This window comes from Stegostoma tigrinum, chromosome 15 (genome assembly GCF_030684315.1).
Source record: "Stegostoma tigrinum isolate sSteTig4 chromosome 15, sSteTig4.hap1, whole genome shotgun sequence".
NCBI lineage: Eukaryota > Metazoa > Chordata > Chondrichthyes > Orectolobiformes > Stegostomatidae > Stegostoma > Stegostoma tigrinum.
The window spans coordinates 51238849-51254540 of NC_081368.1; the positions used below are offsets into that span (position 1 = coordinate 51238849).

Genomic DNA, 15692 nt, shown 5'->3' on the forward strand with positions numbered 1-15692 from the left:
AGAAAGCTATCCACAAAAGGTGATAATGGGAGCTGCAGATGCTGGAGAATCCAAGATAACAAAGTGTGAAGCTGGATGAACGCAGCAGGCCAAGCAGCATCTCAGGAACACAAAAGCTGACGTTTCGGGCCTAGACACTTCAGAGAGATCCACAAAGGTCTTGTGTTTCCTGTGACATGGATTTCTGCCGTCCCAACATTAGTTTTAATCAGGTGCCAGGTTAAGATTTCCAGCAACAGTGATGTCATTAAGCAGTACAAGCAGCCAATAATACTGAGAAGTTTTGACTGACAGCAAAGCAGAAATTAAAATGGACTGATCATTCTTTATGTTAAATTTTCCAGAGTATAGTAATAGATTAGGATGCCTCCATGGAATTAAAGTCAAGGATGAACTATCATAAATATAAAAATAATTTTTTTAAAAAGTGGAATTTATCTAGTGGTGAAATTTGACATTCTCTAAATGTAAAATTGGTTTTCAGATCCAGAAATATATTTCAGCAGTATTACATTTAGTATGCCATTAAAAACCACAATACATCTCTTTCAGCAATAGGTAACTTTTATACTTTGTTTAACATCAAGCTCATCATAAAAGTGCATTGGCTTATGTCAGTTCAGAGCTTTATAAATGATTGCAGGGGGTTCTGTGGAAAAAAAAATACAAAATGACTGACAGCAACTTCTGGATTTCTGCATTTAACTGTGACCACTGTTGTGTGTGGTACAATGGGTATGATCGATCACAGATGGCTATTATTCATTTTTAGAATCTATTTCTCCCACTAGAAAATACCATAAGTGACTGTGGTGTAACAAAATTTGTCATCTTGCTGGAAAGTTAACAAATGATGGTTTCAAAAATGTACTTAATGTTTGCTTTCAATGGAAAAAAAGGGATACATTTCATGAAACTGATTAGTTATGGGTGGATCGAGTGTGGAAGAAGATGAGAAGATGGAGTGAGAGTAGGCAAGAACATTGCCATCTCATTTTGAGAAGGTGGTTTCAAAAGATAGCATGTCATCTCAAGCACATTAGACAGATCAAGTGTTTTCCAAAACACTCATTCACTTTCCAAACAAATAACTTTCTGGTTTCTGCTTCAAATTTGCATATTCATTTGTTTTCTTTATCGAGAAATGCGCCACGGTTACATTTCATCAATGTAATTGTTACTTTAGGTTATAACCTAATGGTGTAGAAAAATGAAAACGCATTTAAATTACCATTCGAGGTCGTGTCCAGTTTCTGCTGCCATGTTCAAGGAAATTGCTGATCACACAGGTGATCAACTTGACATAACAAGACACTGTTGACCCCTAGATGTGTAAGTCTGTGCGACCTAAGTGAGGCCCATTATCACCAGTCAATTCAAGTACAAATCTGCTGGACTAACGGTAACTGAAAGATAAACATCAATGCTCTGAACTCCTGGAGCTCCACCTTTACTACCACTGACAAACAGACCAGAAGGCCATAAGACATAGGAGTGGAAGTAAGGCCATTTGGCCCATCGAGTCCACTCCACCATTTAACCATGGCTGACGGGCATTTCAACTCCACTTCCCCACATTCTCCCTGTAGCCCTCGATTCCTTGTGAGATTGAGAATTTATCAATCTCTGCCTTGAAGACATTTAACGTCCCGGCCTCCACTGCGCTCCGTGGCAATGAATTCCACAGGCCCACCACTCTCTGGCTGAAAAGCGAATAATTGCCGTATCTCCGAAACGTGAACCCACATTGCTATAACTCAAATTGCTAATTCTAGCTTGAACACACTGATCCCTAATTAAAAAGCCAAATCTAGCCTGTTTCATGTATGCATTGCAGGGAGGTTGCACTGCCTATAGTCATTGTGACATTGATGCCAGGCAGCCACGAAGGTAATACACTCTAAGTGTTAAATATCTTCATCTCCCTAGTTGAAATAGTTAAAAGGCACAATCTCCCCGTTCCAAGATCATGATACTTCTAAATTCGCCTGAATTAAACTGCTGCTACACAATGTTCTATCATTACGAATTTCTGCCATGCATGACTTTGATGCAATTTCGGTATATATGTCTGGAAAATAAATATAACATAAATGAATATATAAAACTGCTCCTGCCTGTACTTCATACCTTGGAGACTGTCTCATAGTTGCCAAACTTCAAGCGGGGTCATCGAATCAGTGAGTATGGAATTTATTTAAAATGATCTGCATTTTTATGCAATGATGAGTGAATCTGAAGTCTTCACTGGTCGTTAGTCATAGCCATCCGTGATCAAAGTGCAACACAGATAAGATAACGGTACTCTTAATAGTGAGTTATTGTGACTAAAGTTTCTGGAGTGAATTCCACAGTTCAAGGAGCTATTTTATATTAGCAAAGTATGAAATACGTGAAAACAGCCGTACTGTGGGAATTAGGTGTTTCATGGAAAAATGCCTATCTACCACATGACAAATGTTCATGAACAACAAGCAGACCTTCAGATGTTCTAAATTATTTGCATATCTTTAGTACTCGTTGTTTTAAAGGTGCCTTTCAATTGCATACACAAGGAGAAATGCATCTTTCTAAAATATTTAACAAACTTTCAAATGTATGTCAAATTTCCTGTCACGAAGTGCATTGCTCAGTTAACATGAATATGATTTCAGTTAACGTTCTGTCAAAATACTTGCATTTGCAAAACATTTGGTAGCATGTTTATTCCAGAGCATTTCTACAGAAAAGAATCAGATAGATTATAAATAAAAGAGAATAGAGAAATTTCTTCACTTAGTAGCTGCGGAAACAGATGTTTCAGCATGGAGTTATTGAGGCTGAGTTCCTTGCTTTGCTTAAGGGAGAGTTGAATAAATATTTGGAGCAGAAGTAGATACAAGAGTATTGTGATAAGACAAAACAGTAGGGCTAGTTTCAGATTGCTGTTGGTCATAGGAATTTCTCTAGGTACCAGGCTTCTTTCTAAGCTTCAAGTTTTAATTACACAGACTTGATCACAATTGAAACTAGGACAGAAATTTATTTCACACTAAACAGTGAATTCAGCAGGATGTGGAAGTGAAGGCAACTTGTAATTTTAAGTGACTGCATCCAAACTGGAATTTTGCTCATTCGAATGTTTAAAGCACAATAAACAGAAGCAAGAATTCTGTTTCATTTTAAATGATCTCACTGTCTGAAAATTAAAAAGTGTGTCTACTAAGCTGCTCTGGCCTTGCCTTGTTTAGACCAGATGAGCAGGGCAGGCATTGGGAAACAAGGACTTTCAACTATGTTTGCAGGCTTTTTGATGTGGACGCAAACATCTGGTTCAAAAGGTGTGGCTGTCAGGTTCACTGACATAGGGTTTGGTGCAAATCTGACAATCCCTAAATTACACTTTGGCATTCAGATAGGTCTGAAGAAATTTAGAGGGTGTATCTAACATTTTTCATGAGGTCATCTGATTGTTAACAAATCACTCAATTACTTTTCAAAAAAAATACAGAATTCTTCAGCTCAAAGTACATGTTCAAGACACAGTGAGTGGAAAGGCACACTTACTTTCCCTTGATCTTTTGCATGTTTTCTAGGAGGATGTTATGGAGGTCAGTGGTCTTGCATGTCAGCTCAGCCAGCAGTTCACCAAAATATCGAGGATCCAACTTCTCAATGTTACCACTCTCATAATCCATGGCACTTTTGATCTGGTGTCAGAAAAATTCAATTACCCAAGCAGACAAGTCGATATATTTCCCAGAATGATAATACTGTGTGCAGCATGATGAAGAACTTAGAAGCAAATTAAAACAAGGTATAGATAATGAGGTTTCCAACAGCAGAGAATGAAGATGCTCATTGCTATTAACAGCCAGACAGACACTGCATCTTTCCGCAAATACAAAAGCCTGAAGCTGCTTAATGTACTTAATGTACTCTGTAGATCATCAAAAATATGCAATTCTATCATTTAGGCAAATTACCTATGAGTTGCACCAATTTTCAAGTCTATTTTTAATAAAGCTAATAAAACAGGAAACTCCACCCATCATGCTAACTAGGCCCTTAATCTAAAGACCTCTAAAATGCAGCTATACATGCAAATCATTTGCAAATAATGTTTTTGTTTGGCATGAAAATTTCCTGATTTTCAAGAATTTAATACATTTTTTAATCAAAAAAGCTTGTGAGGAAGGTAGCTTTAGCAATGCAGCAAAGTCTCTGCCCAGAAACTGTGCCACATATTGATTGCTGTAGGCATCAGTTTGGGATGTAGTCAATGTTAAATTATCTTTAAAATCAATTAAACATTCTGAAATTTGAATGAATGAAAAACTGGAAAAACTCAGCAGGTCGAACAGCACCTATACAGAGAAACAAGAGTTCATATATCAGATCAACAACCTTGAAACAGGATTTCACAAAGGCAATGGATGCCTATACAATTTGACATAACTGTCTTCTGACCACTGTAAATGGATAATCTGGTTTCATCCTTCCATGTGTCGTTGGCAGACTGTCTTATCTAAAAGGCAGGATTCATCCTCATTTCTTCCAAAGTCAGTTACTAGCAATCCATCTGGAGGATATACTCCAGGTAAACTAAAGTCAGAGCTGAGTATGTGAGGTTAAAAGATGAGATCCTTGCCATCTTTAATTATTTCTACTATTCTAAGCTCTACATTTGTAAGAATTTGCAGAGAATAAAAAACAAAGATATAATTCTTAAAGCTGTACAAGTTGATTATGTCTGAACAGGCAGCTCAGTGGAAATTCATTATAGTTCGGATCTTAAAATATTTATAGCAGTGAAAGTTTCTAGCAGCCGATATATCCATGTTTCTCAGTGCAGGCTTTCATTCAGCCCACTGAATCTGCTCTACTATTCAATGAGATCATGGCTGATCTGACAATCCTCAATTCAACTTTCTGGCCTTTTCCCCCATTACCCTTGCTGGTTAAAGATCTGTCCACGTAAGTACTGAATATTCTCACTGACACAGCCTCAAATGCATTTTGCAGAAGGGACTTTCACAGATTCCCTATCCTCAGGGTAAATTTTTCTTCATCTATGCCTTGAATGGGTAACCCCTTACTCTAACATTATGCCCTCTGGTCCTAGACTGCCCCACAACAAGGAAACACCCTCATCACATGTAGCCTGACACGTCCTCTTACAATATTATCTAAACTCCAACCGGCCCAAGTTACTCAACCTCTCCCCTTAAGAACAGCATTCTATACCCAGGATCAACTTCTAGAGTCTTTTCTGGACTCTGTCCAATGTCAGCATCTCTTCCCCTCAACCAATATTGTTCACACTATTCTGGGGGTGGTCTGAATAAGAACCTTTATATATTTTCAGCAAGACTTCTCTATTTTTATATTCCAATCTCTTTGGAATAAAGGTCAATATTCCATTTGATTTCCCTGAATCTGATAAACATGAATACTAACATTTTGTGATTCATACACAAGGACACCAAAATTCCTTTGTGGTGCAGCTTTCTGAAGTCTCTCTCTCTGTTTAAATAATATTTAACTCGTCTATTCTTCCAGTAAAAGTGCATAGCCTTACACTTGCCCATATTGTACTCCATCTTTCACATTTTCACCTACTCACTTAACCTATCAGTTTACCTCCATAAATTCTGTCATCTTCACTACACACCTTTCCATCTACTTTTAACTGCAAACTAGGAGATAGTACATTAATCTCCCTGATCCGTCATTAATATATATTGAAAATAATTGCAAAAATTTCAACAAAAAATTTGCAGCAAATGTATCGCAATCTAGTCATTAAGCAACACTAGTGATGTAAGTGTAAAATTATATGCAACACTGTGCATTATAACCAAATTGTTTTGTTTAGCTTTGCTCGTGAACGTAATTATTTACAGATATGAAACATTTTAGTGTTGCTAACTTTCAACTTTAAAATCTGATTGTCAGGCATGTGATTTGAGCCATGTAGTTAGTAATTTTATGCATAGATGTATTGAAATATTGAAGGTTTCCCTTCAAAATTAAAAGCAAATACATTACAACCAAAGAACAACTGATGCAAAAACAGAAATTGCTGGAAAAGCTCAGCAGATCTGGAAGCATCTATGATTAGAAATCAGAGTTAACATTTCGGGACAGTGACCCTTCCTCAGCATGAATTCTGAGGAAAGGTCACCGGATCCAAAATCTTAACTCTCATTTCTCTCCACAGATGCTGCTGAGCTATTCCAGCTATTTATTTACAGCAGCATCTGCAGTTCTTTTGATTTTTATTTGGTAAAGAACAACAGAGAATCAATTAAAAATATTAATGGCTACAATAAATCTAAAAGCCATTTAAGGGAAGGGCAAAAAATAACATCTCTCTTCTTTTAGGAGTGAATTTTAGATTATTGATGGCATGGGTCTTGGTGTATAGGAATATAGTTACCTATTTAATTGCAGGTGGAAAAGAAGCCTTTTGTCTGAAAGTGTCTTTTAAGATAATGTATTGAGTTTTCATAAAGATTCCCACAGGAGGTTATTAGAAAAGTTAATGCATATTGGATAGGAGCTAACATACTGTCATGGATGAAGGATAGGATAACAGACAGAAACTAGTGAGTAGGAATTAATGGATCATTCACACGTTAGCAGACTGTGATTGGGATATCTCATGTTCCGTATTTGGGCATTTGGTCAAAATGTATTATTTCTACATTTGTAGATAATCCAAAGCTAAGTGGGAATGTGTGCTGTAAGGAAGATACAAAGCAGCTTCAGAACAAATTGGGCAGACTTAGTGAGTGGGCAAGAGCATTGCAGATGAAGCATTAATATAGAAAAACGTGAGGATACCCAAGTTAGAGGAAAGAATAGTTGTGCATGTATTCCTTAAATGGTAAGAAGTTGGAAAGTGTAGGCGTCTTTGTTGATAAATCACTGAAGACTAACATTCAAGTTCAGAAAGCTATTAGGATGGCTAGTAGAATATTACCCTTTATTACAAGAAGATTTGAATACAGTAGTAAAGGGTTGTTTCAACAGCACAGAAACTTGGAGAGACCATACCCTAGAGTAGTGCATACAGTTTTGTTCTCCTTATCTCAGAAAAGATATCATTGCAACAAAAATTCACTAGATTTGCTCCCGTGTTGGCAGGACTGTCCTGTGAAGAGACAGTGGGCAAACTTGAGTTTCAAAGAAGGAAAGGCGATCTCAATGAACCTTACAAAATGCTTAAAAGGGATACTCAAGTGGTTGGGAAGTGTAGAATCAAGGGGTGCAATTTAAAAATAAGACAATAGCACTTTGGTCCCAAAAAAGAATTGTTACTCAGAAGATTTTGAACCTTTGGAAGGCTCAGTTTTTGAATATGTTTAAGACAGAGATTAATGGATTTCTGATTACCAATGAATTATGGGATAAGGTGATGTCGAGGATAAAATGCTTTAATACCAACATGGCTAATCATACAATTAAATAGCAGGGAAGGCTAAATGGGCTAAACAGCCTACTCCTATTGCTTTGTTTCTATTCCCATGTTAAAGCTTTGTGACTTGGTCAAGGGATGTGAAGGAATATCTGACTGATGGTACGGTTCCAAACAACAAGCAATGCTATTGTGCGTAAGTAGCAGGGAGAAAGGATATCATTTGAACTGTGGAGTAATTTTGACATAACAGTAATCGATTTACTTGAATAGATGAACGATTATGGGCCGTGGGCCAACCCTATTCTGCTGCATGACTGTTGATTAATTGCAGGGCTTGATTACAGAAGAAGCTTTTGTGAACTTATAAACTTCACAAACACTCAATCATGGAAGACCCTGTTAATGCATATCCTAATAGAAAAATGCACTTCCTCTGTAATACGCCAGGTTGGGGATGGGTTTCGGAACACATACTGGGGATATGGAGATGGGAATCCCTGGGCAGCAGTTGCCACAACTATTCTTTTGGAATGCAAAAAAGAACTACTTCTCCTGGTTTCATTAAATTTCTTTTTTTTTAGAAACAAACTGCCAGTGTTCATTTCAGATCCAGTGGCTTTCACTGAGTAGGCTAATCACCAAGTAGCCATGAAAGTGGTTTTGGGACCAGTCTTGCATTTAAACATATTAACATAGATTCAACACACTTCAGCTCAACCACATGGGTAAGCCTTGATCCTGGGAATTAGTGAAAAGAATCACTGCACCACTAAGTTCAACTTCTGCATCAAATGGCTTTGATGGGTAGTGGGAGTTTAAACCTTGTTTTTTTGACAATGTGTACATTTCTATGCAGCATAGTTATGAGAAAAATGTGACAAGCATTCTGATCGATTCTTCTGGTTGGTCTTTTCATGAAGACAGTGTTGGTTTTAATTTGAGCAGAGTGAACCGAAACAAGCAACAGTTTTGTATCGTGAAGATGCCAAACTGTGCACGAAGGTAGCCTGCAGTTGCTGGAACAGAAGCCTGCAGATTCACATCCAAACTGGCAAAGATTGCAAATGACCTTAGAGAGGTGCTTTCTAATGAGCCTTACAGTTAAACGGGTGAAAGATCCATGAAAATGTATTATTAGTAAATAACTAGTAAATAACAGTAAATAACTAGTTTAAAAATCATGGGATATTTACCAAGATTCATGACATTTCTGCAGCTGAACAGTTCTGAAACAGGCCCACGCTGGCCCCAAAATGGTAACTTTGTTTCTTCCTCTCCACAGATTCTGCTAGACCTAATGAATTTCTCCAGAACTTTGGTTTTCATTTGAGAAACAGCTAAGTTTACCAACAGCATGTTTTACACCATTGCGGATTTTATCAACAGATGGAAGAAAGCACAATGTCTTAAAATGCTCGAAGCCATAATTTAGAATGCAATTTTCATAGGGTAGAGTTACCAACCAAGATTAAGTCTGGTCTGACTTCCAGGTTGAGGGCTTGACTTGTATTTACTGAGTTATCCCAAACACCTTTGTTGCCTGATTTAGAAGAATTCCAAATAGGGTTGAAATGTATGGAGCAATATATTAAATACGATGGTCTGGGGCTATCTTCAGAACTAGGCTTTATCCTGGATTATTTCACATTTTAAAACATTCAGTAAAATATTACGATTCATAATCAGTTTGTTACCAAGTGATTGCATGTCTGGATATGTTTGCCAACACCAATTTAAAATTCTTCAGTTGGCATTTTGTTAAACCAGACAGGTGACATTCCAACAGAAACATTTCCAAAGGTTAAAAAAAACACAACATAAATCTAGTAGCAAATAGATGGAATACACAAGGCCAACATTTTCTATTGGCTATTTATTGTTGAAAAGCTCAGGTGACCCATTGCACCCATCATAAACAAAGTTGAAAAGAGTTAAGAGAGGGATGGCAAAAACAACAAGTAACTAGGCACAACCGAGCTGAAGTTTTACATGTCTTTATATTGTGCAAAGAAGGCTGGACAAAGGTCAGAAATTCATTAACCGGGGTAGGCTTGCTAAGAATTAACTAGATACGACGATGGGTTACAGCTTCAGTACAACCAAGGAGCATGTAGCACACACCCTTTGTGGTGCTTAAAGGAAGGAAAGAAGAAATTTCAGAAGACCAATGATAAAATCGAGCGTGACACACAAGAAATTACAATTATGAAAGTAACAAGGAGAGGGTCCAGTATTTGAGGAGATCTTTCTTACATCCTTTCCAAATGGTATGTCTAAGGAATGTTTCCATTGTGAGGATAGCATTCAATCTTCAACATAGGTATAATAGGGCAGATTTGATTGTATGTTTGATAAAGAAGGTGATACAGACTTCATTTGTGGTCAGAAAGACCAAGTATGAGCTTATCAAGCATAGGCAGCAGCTCCTATTTGAATTGAAGAAATTGGTTTTAAGAGTTTTCAAGTGCTGTAGTGAAGAACATTTGAGTGATTGAGGCATTGCATTGCTGGAAGAATGGAGCTTATATCTATGAACAGCATACGGTGTCATTATTGTTCTGTTCCATCCCAAGATCGCAGAATCTGTCATAACTGCCCAACTCTGTATTTACTTCTCCTTATCTGAATGTATCCAATCACGTTTCCTCCAATTACATATCGCAATAAAAAAATCTGCCTAGCATCACAAAAAAGAAATCCTGTGTATCTACCATTTAGCCCGTCTTGGCGTTCAAGAATCAACCTCTCCTCCAATAGCCCGTTGATTCTAGCCTTCTAAACTCATTTATTTCATGACAGTATTGAAGTGGAGGAACACAGTAAGTCAGGCAGCAAAGGAGCAGGTGAGTCAATGTTTCAGGCCTGGACCCTCCCAGTCCTGAAGCGTCTAGGCCCGAAACATTGACTTTCCTGCTCCTCATGCTTCCTGACCTGCTGTGTTCCCCCAGCTCCACACTGTATCGACGCTGACTCCAGCATCCGCAGTTCTTGCTATCCCTATTTATTTCATCAAACTTTTGATCTCCACCTCTATTTAAGTCTGTTTGCAATTCTCTCTCATTATTTGTAATGCTTTTTTGCATCAGGAGGCATCAGATAAATTCAATTAGAAGGAAGTTGCTGATTTAAGAGTTGAAACATCAAGAAAACAATGGCTGAAGATGATGAATGAAAGCAGAACAAAGAAAACAGTGTTGGAAAATGCCAAAAATTGATTGTTTAAATTATTAACCATTGCTATGATAGCGTTATTTAACAGGCCTTTGGATAGGTCTGAACAAGGCCTTGAAGAAAGTGCATAAAAGGGCAATTTGTTTGGGATTTCAGAGTGCCACTCAGAACTGTGCACACAGCTTAATTAGTCATAGCCACATAAGTCTTCCAGTACTGAACACTGATAAGCTTATCAGGTGAAGAATAGTATGCCTGTTAGGGAGGTAAACTGAAACTGAAACAAAATGAAAAGACCTCCCTCAGTCCTATCAACAAGCCAGGCTCACTGGAGAATCATTAACTGCACACTGTACACAGTCAAGCTACTTAGCTCAGGACTGAATACTCAGGTCTTACAGTAGCAGCCATGAAGAGACATTGAATGAGCTTGGGTTGCTTTCTTTAGAGCAGAGAAAGCTGACTGGTGACTTGGTTCGAGTGTATAAGATTATGAGGGGCATGGACAGGGTGCACTGAATGCAGCTGCTCCTCCCAGTCGAAGGGTCAATAACAACCGAGAATAATGTTAAGATGAAAGGCAGGAAGTTTAAAGGCAATTTGAGAGAAGATGTTTTCACCCAGAGGGTGGTGGAAATCTGGAACGCACTGCTTGGGACAGTAGTTGAAGCAAGAAACCCTACAACCTTTATAAAGTACATGGATGAGGCCTTAAAATGTAATACTATTCAAGGCTATGGGCTAAGTGCTGGAAGGTGGGTGGAGTGTAGGTTTAGAGTAGCTTTTGTTGCTTGCAGAGTCGATGGGCCAAAGGGCCTCTTCAATACTGTATGTGAACCAAAAATATCACTCCAAAGAAATCCACCACCTCTTCTCCCAATCGATGGGAAGCACAGCTTTGAAATATATGGATAAGATTATTAATAGAACGGAATGCACAAACCCTGATTTTCAGAGATAACATTTCCAATTTGTTTTGCATTGGGATGAGAATCCTGTGTAACCTCAGTTGGGGAAGGTCAGATGGAGTTAAGAACCAGCCTGGCATCTCACTAGATAGCACTGGGACATCACTGTGGTTCAGGAACCTGGGGCAGGAAAACCAACCTACCGGAAGCTACCAGCCAATTACAGGCTGGTGGCTTTCTACTGTTGGCAGCACCACTGGAACTGATGGCTACTGCTGGTAAAGTACCCAAAGAGAGGGCGTCAGATCACCAAGGGACACAGGTCAGACAGCCAGATAGAAATCACCAGCTGGAGGCGACAATAATGTCGAGGAAATTACAAAGGGATGGTTTTCAGTGGGGCCCTTTCTCAGTGTCAGATTCTTTGATTAGTAATGAAGGATACTGAATGAAGGAATCCTCCCAATTCCATTCACCCTGAATGAGGCTGCAAGCAATCACTGTGATTTGCTTCTGAGTCACCTCAAATGGTGAATCTTGTTGGTGCTTCAAGAGTAAAATTAATTCGACTCAGTGAAGCTAAATCTAGTGCATACAGCCTCAGGCTCAGAGGCAAACTACTAGGCAAATGACGCCCAGTAAGTGTCTGCAAGGTTCAGACATCGGGAGATTTTCCTACAATTTCCCATTCACCATTTAATGCTCCAGCTGAACTCAGCTTTACCCAGTTTCCCTTTGATCAAATGTTTCTGTTGCAGTGATGTGCCTGGGCTGGAATGATTGGCCTGCAACAACCATAACTATCTTAAATGTGATGGGTTTGATTCCAGTGAGCTCTGAGGTTTGAAATCATTCCAACTTTGCTAGATATAGAACATAGAACATAGAACAGTACAGCACAGCACAGGGCCTTCAGCCCACAATGTTGTGCCAAACTTTTACCGGAAACCTAAGGTCTATCCAACCTCCACCTCTACCTTATACTATCATCATCCACGAGCCTATCTAATAGCCGCTTCAATGCCCCGGAGGCCGACTCCACTACCCTCTGGCAATGCATTCCACACCCCTACCATTCTCTGAGTAAAGAACCTACCTCTGATGCCTCCCTGATATCTACCTCCTTTCACTTTAAAACTGTGTCCCCTCGTAAAAGCTACTTCCACTCTTGGAAAAAGTCTCTGGCTGTCGATGTACACCTCTGATCATTTTGTAACCCTCTATCAAGTCACCTCTCACCCTTCATCGTTCTAAAGAGAAAAGCCCTAGCTCTCTCAACCTTTCCTCGTAAGACCTTCCCTCCATTCCAGGCAACAGCCTGGTAACTCTCCTCTGTACCTTTTTTAACACTTCCACAGCTTTCCTGTAATGAGGTGACCAGAACGGGACACAATACTCCAGATGTGGCCAAACCAGGCTTTTGTTTAGCTGCCTAGATGCAATGCTCACTCAAATGCTCCACCATAGCTGAGAACGGGGATGTTTTTGGATCCTCCACCAATGCACTGCAGGGGCTTCTATTATAATGTAATGCGAATTGGCTATGATGCAACTGACAAATAGGGGAACGTTATTTCTAAAATATGTTGGTTATAACGCAATTCCATTGATGCGTGGAGGTGTGTCAACATCATGATTATTTTGTGGGCTTTATCCTGAGCATGCACAATGTTAGTGCCAAAAGAATTTCCACGGCGGCATCACATGATCATGACACTGTGGGAGATACAGTACTTTGTTTTTGCAAATTCTGCCATGTTGCCATGTTAATTAATGACTTAGGCCACAACTTAGATCAAATTCTCAACTTGGGTGAGATAGGTTTATGTTGGAAGCAAATGCCATCAAGAACCTACATTTCTATGAATGAAGCACACACTCCAGGCTTTTAAGTGGCAATGGATCATTTGATTCTGCTGCTGGGTGCCAATGCCAGTGAAGAGTTAAAGCTTAAGCATACCACTCTCCCAACCCATGAGCCTCAAAAGGTTACTTTAAGTCTACTCCCAGCATCTACTTTAGATCAAGCAAAGGAGTTTGGATGATGGGACAAATTTTTTCTGATCTACTGTTTTGGAAGATGTTCTTAGAAAGTATTGCAGGGAAAACGAATTGGATTTCAAGATTCTCCTCATCCTGGATAATGCACCAAGCCATCTTCCCGTGATTGGTGAGATTTCTGAAAACATCAAAGTGCTATTTCTACTCCAAGCACAACCTCTCTCCTTCAACCCATGAATCTGGGTGCAGTAGCAGCTTTTAAAGCTTATTATTAAGGTGCATATTTAAGAGGCTGATTACAGCCACTGGAGGGGGGATAAGGACATTGTTCTTCAATTTTGGAAGTGCTTTATCATCCAGAATACAATTGGCGTTAATAATGTAGGCCTGAGTAATATCAGTAAGGACTGCCTGCATGCAGTTCGGCAGAAGCTTCTCTCAGAGTGATTTTCAAGATTTTAACACCTTTGATCGATCAGAGGAGCTCCCAAGAAACAAAGAACATTATTTGTCGATCTTGCAAAGCAAGTGGGATTTGAAGGATTGGACAGTGAGGATGTTGAAGAGCTCTCTGTAGCTGATCTACAACAACTTGTCACTGAAGGGGAAGTGGAAGCTATAGGATGAAGAAGTAGTAGTCCAGGATGCAGCAGCATGAGAGCTTTCCACTTCTGTTTTGTCTTCTATCTCGAGAGAAATTGAGAAGCAGCTGTAGCCCTTAGAGTACAACAATTACAATGCAGAATGCAGCAGGGTAGCAGTTCATTGATAGTTGTGTTCCACCTTATGAACAGCTTCTTCATAAAAGAAGGAAAAGAGCAAAGCAGCAAAAACTGGATGTCTTTTTTAAGCCAAACTCCAAGAAACAATCATGAACTACAGCCAGGAACCAGAGGATTAATTATTTTTAGCCTTAACCCTGCAAGCGCAACTGTACCTGAAGGTGATGATGACGACCCTCAGCCCCTGCATTAGCAAGAGCAACCACAAAACTTCATCTCCATCGCGTCATCTCAACATTTACTTTTATTTCTTTATTTGAATAAATGTTTAATTCATATCTAACTGTGCTATACTTAATGTGAGGCTTTTGAGTGATTTGGGTGATATTTTTCGATGGTCTGCCCAACCCCGCTTTTCCCGTTATTTCTATAGTGCAATGTTACACGGGAATGTAACAATTGCATTATAGCAGACATGACTGTAAGTTTAAGATAGAGATTAATATGTTTCTGATTACCAATGGTTTAAGGGGATGTGGTGATGTGGAGGATAAAATGCTTTAATTGTATGATCAACCATGATGGTATTAAAGAGCAAGGAAGGCTAAATGGGCTAAACAACCTACTCCTGTTGCCTAGTTTCTATTCTTCTGTCAAAGCTTGATGACTTGGTCAAGGGATTTGAAGGAATATCTGGCTGATGATATGGTTCCAAACAACAAACAATGCCATTACACATAAGTAGGGGAGATAAAGAATTTCATTTGAACTTTGGAGTTATTTTGACATTAACAGCAACTCTACTTTTCCCATAAGCACCGTTATTTCTATAGCACAATTTTCTATTGGAAACGCAACTATCGCATTGCAGCACATTACCTGTACTATTTTGACTAGAAATGACAGAACTGCAAGCTTTTAATTGGTTGATTGTGAGATCATTCAGCATTGTGATGCAGCTTCATTAGGTTAGCACCTTATCTTTAAGTCTGCCTGATGCTGCTCCTGGCGTCCTCTCCTGTACTCTTCATTGAACCATGGATTGATATTTAATATTAAAGTGAATGACATGCCCAGCCCCGGTGGCTGAATATAATTCTACTGTTGTTTAAGGCCTGCAGAACCTCATGTATACTCAGGTTACAGCTGGTGAATCTTTTATGTATCTATCCCTTTTATCTGAATGGTAATGTCACACAACACAAAAACAACTTTGTCTCTTAAAGGATTGCACAGTGGTCACTCGTACCATCATGAACAGATTGATTAGCAAAGACAGGGCCAAAGAGGGTTTTCCCTTATGTTGTTTCTCCCATTACGTTCATTGATAAATATTTGGCAGATATGTCCTTCAAGATTCAGCCATCTCAGACAGTGGCGGTGTCTTTGGCAATTTTTGGTAATGGGCAGTGTGTGCCCTTGCTCCCCTCAGTGCTTCTTCCAGGTAGTGTTCAACATGAAAGAAAACTCTGATCTGCTGAAGAG

The 15692-nt window shown here is 39.1% G+C and overlaps 1 protein-coding gene across 1 annotated transcript in view; it reads right to left on the minus strand.

The window, feature by feature from the left end:
• The window catches only part of pof1b (POF1B actin binding protein), an 84185-nt gene that overhangs the window by 23315 nt on the left and 45178 nt on the right, over positions 1–15692 (minus strand). Inside the window, exon 6 of the mRNA XM_048544032.2 lies at positions 3547–3689. Within this exon, the coding sequence (XP_048399989.1) occupies positions 3547–3689 (143 nt within the window). The remainder of the gene's footprint in view (positions 1–3546; positions 3690–15692) is intronic.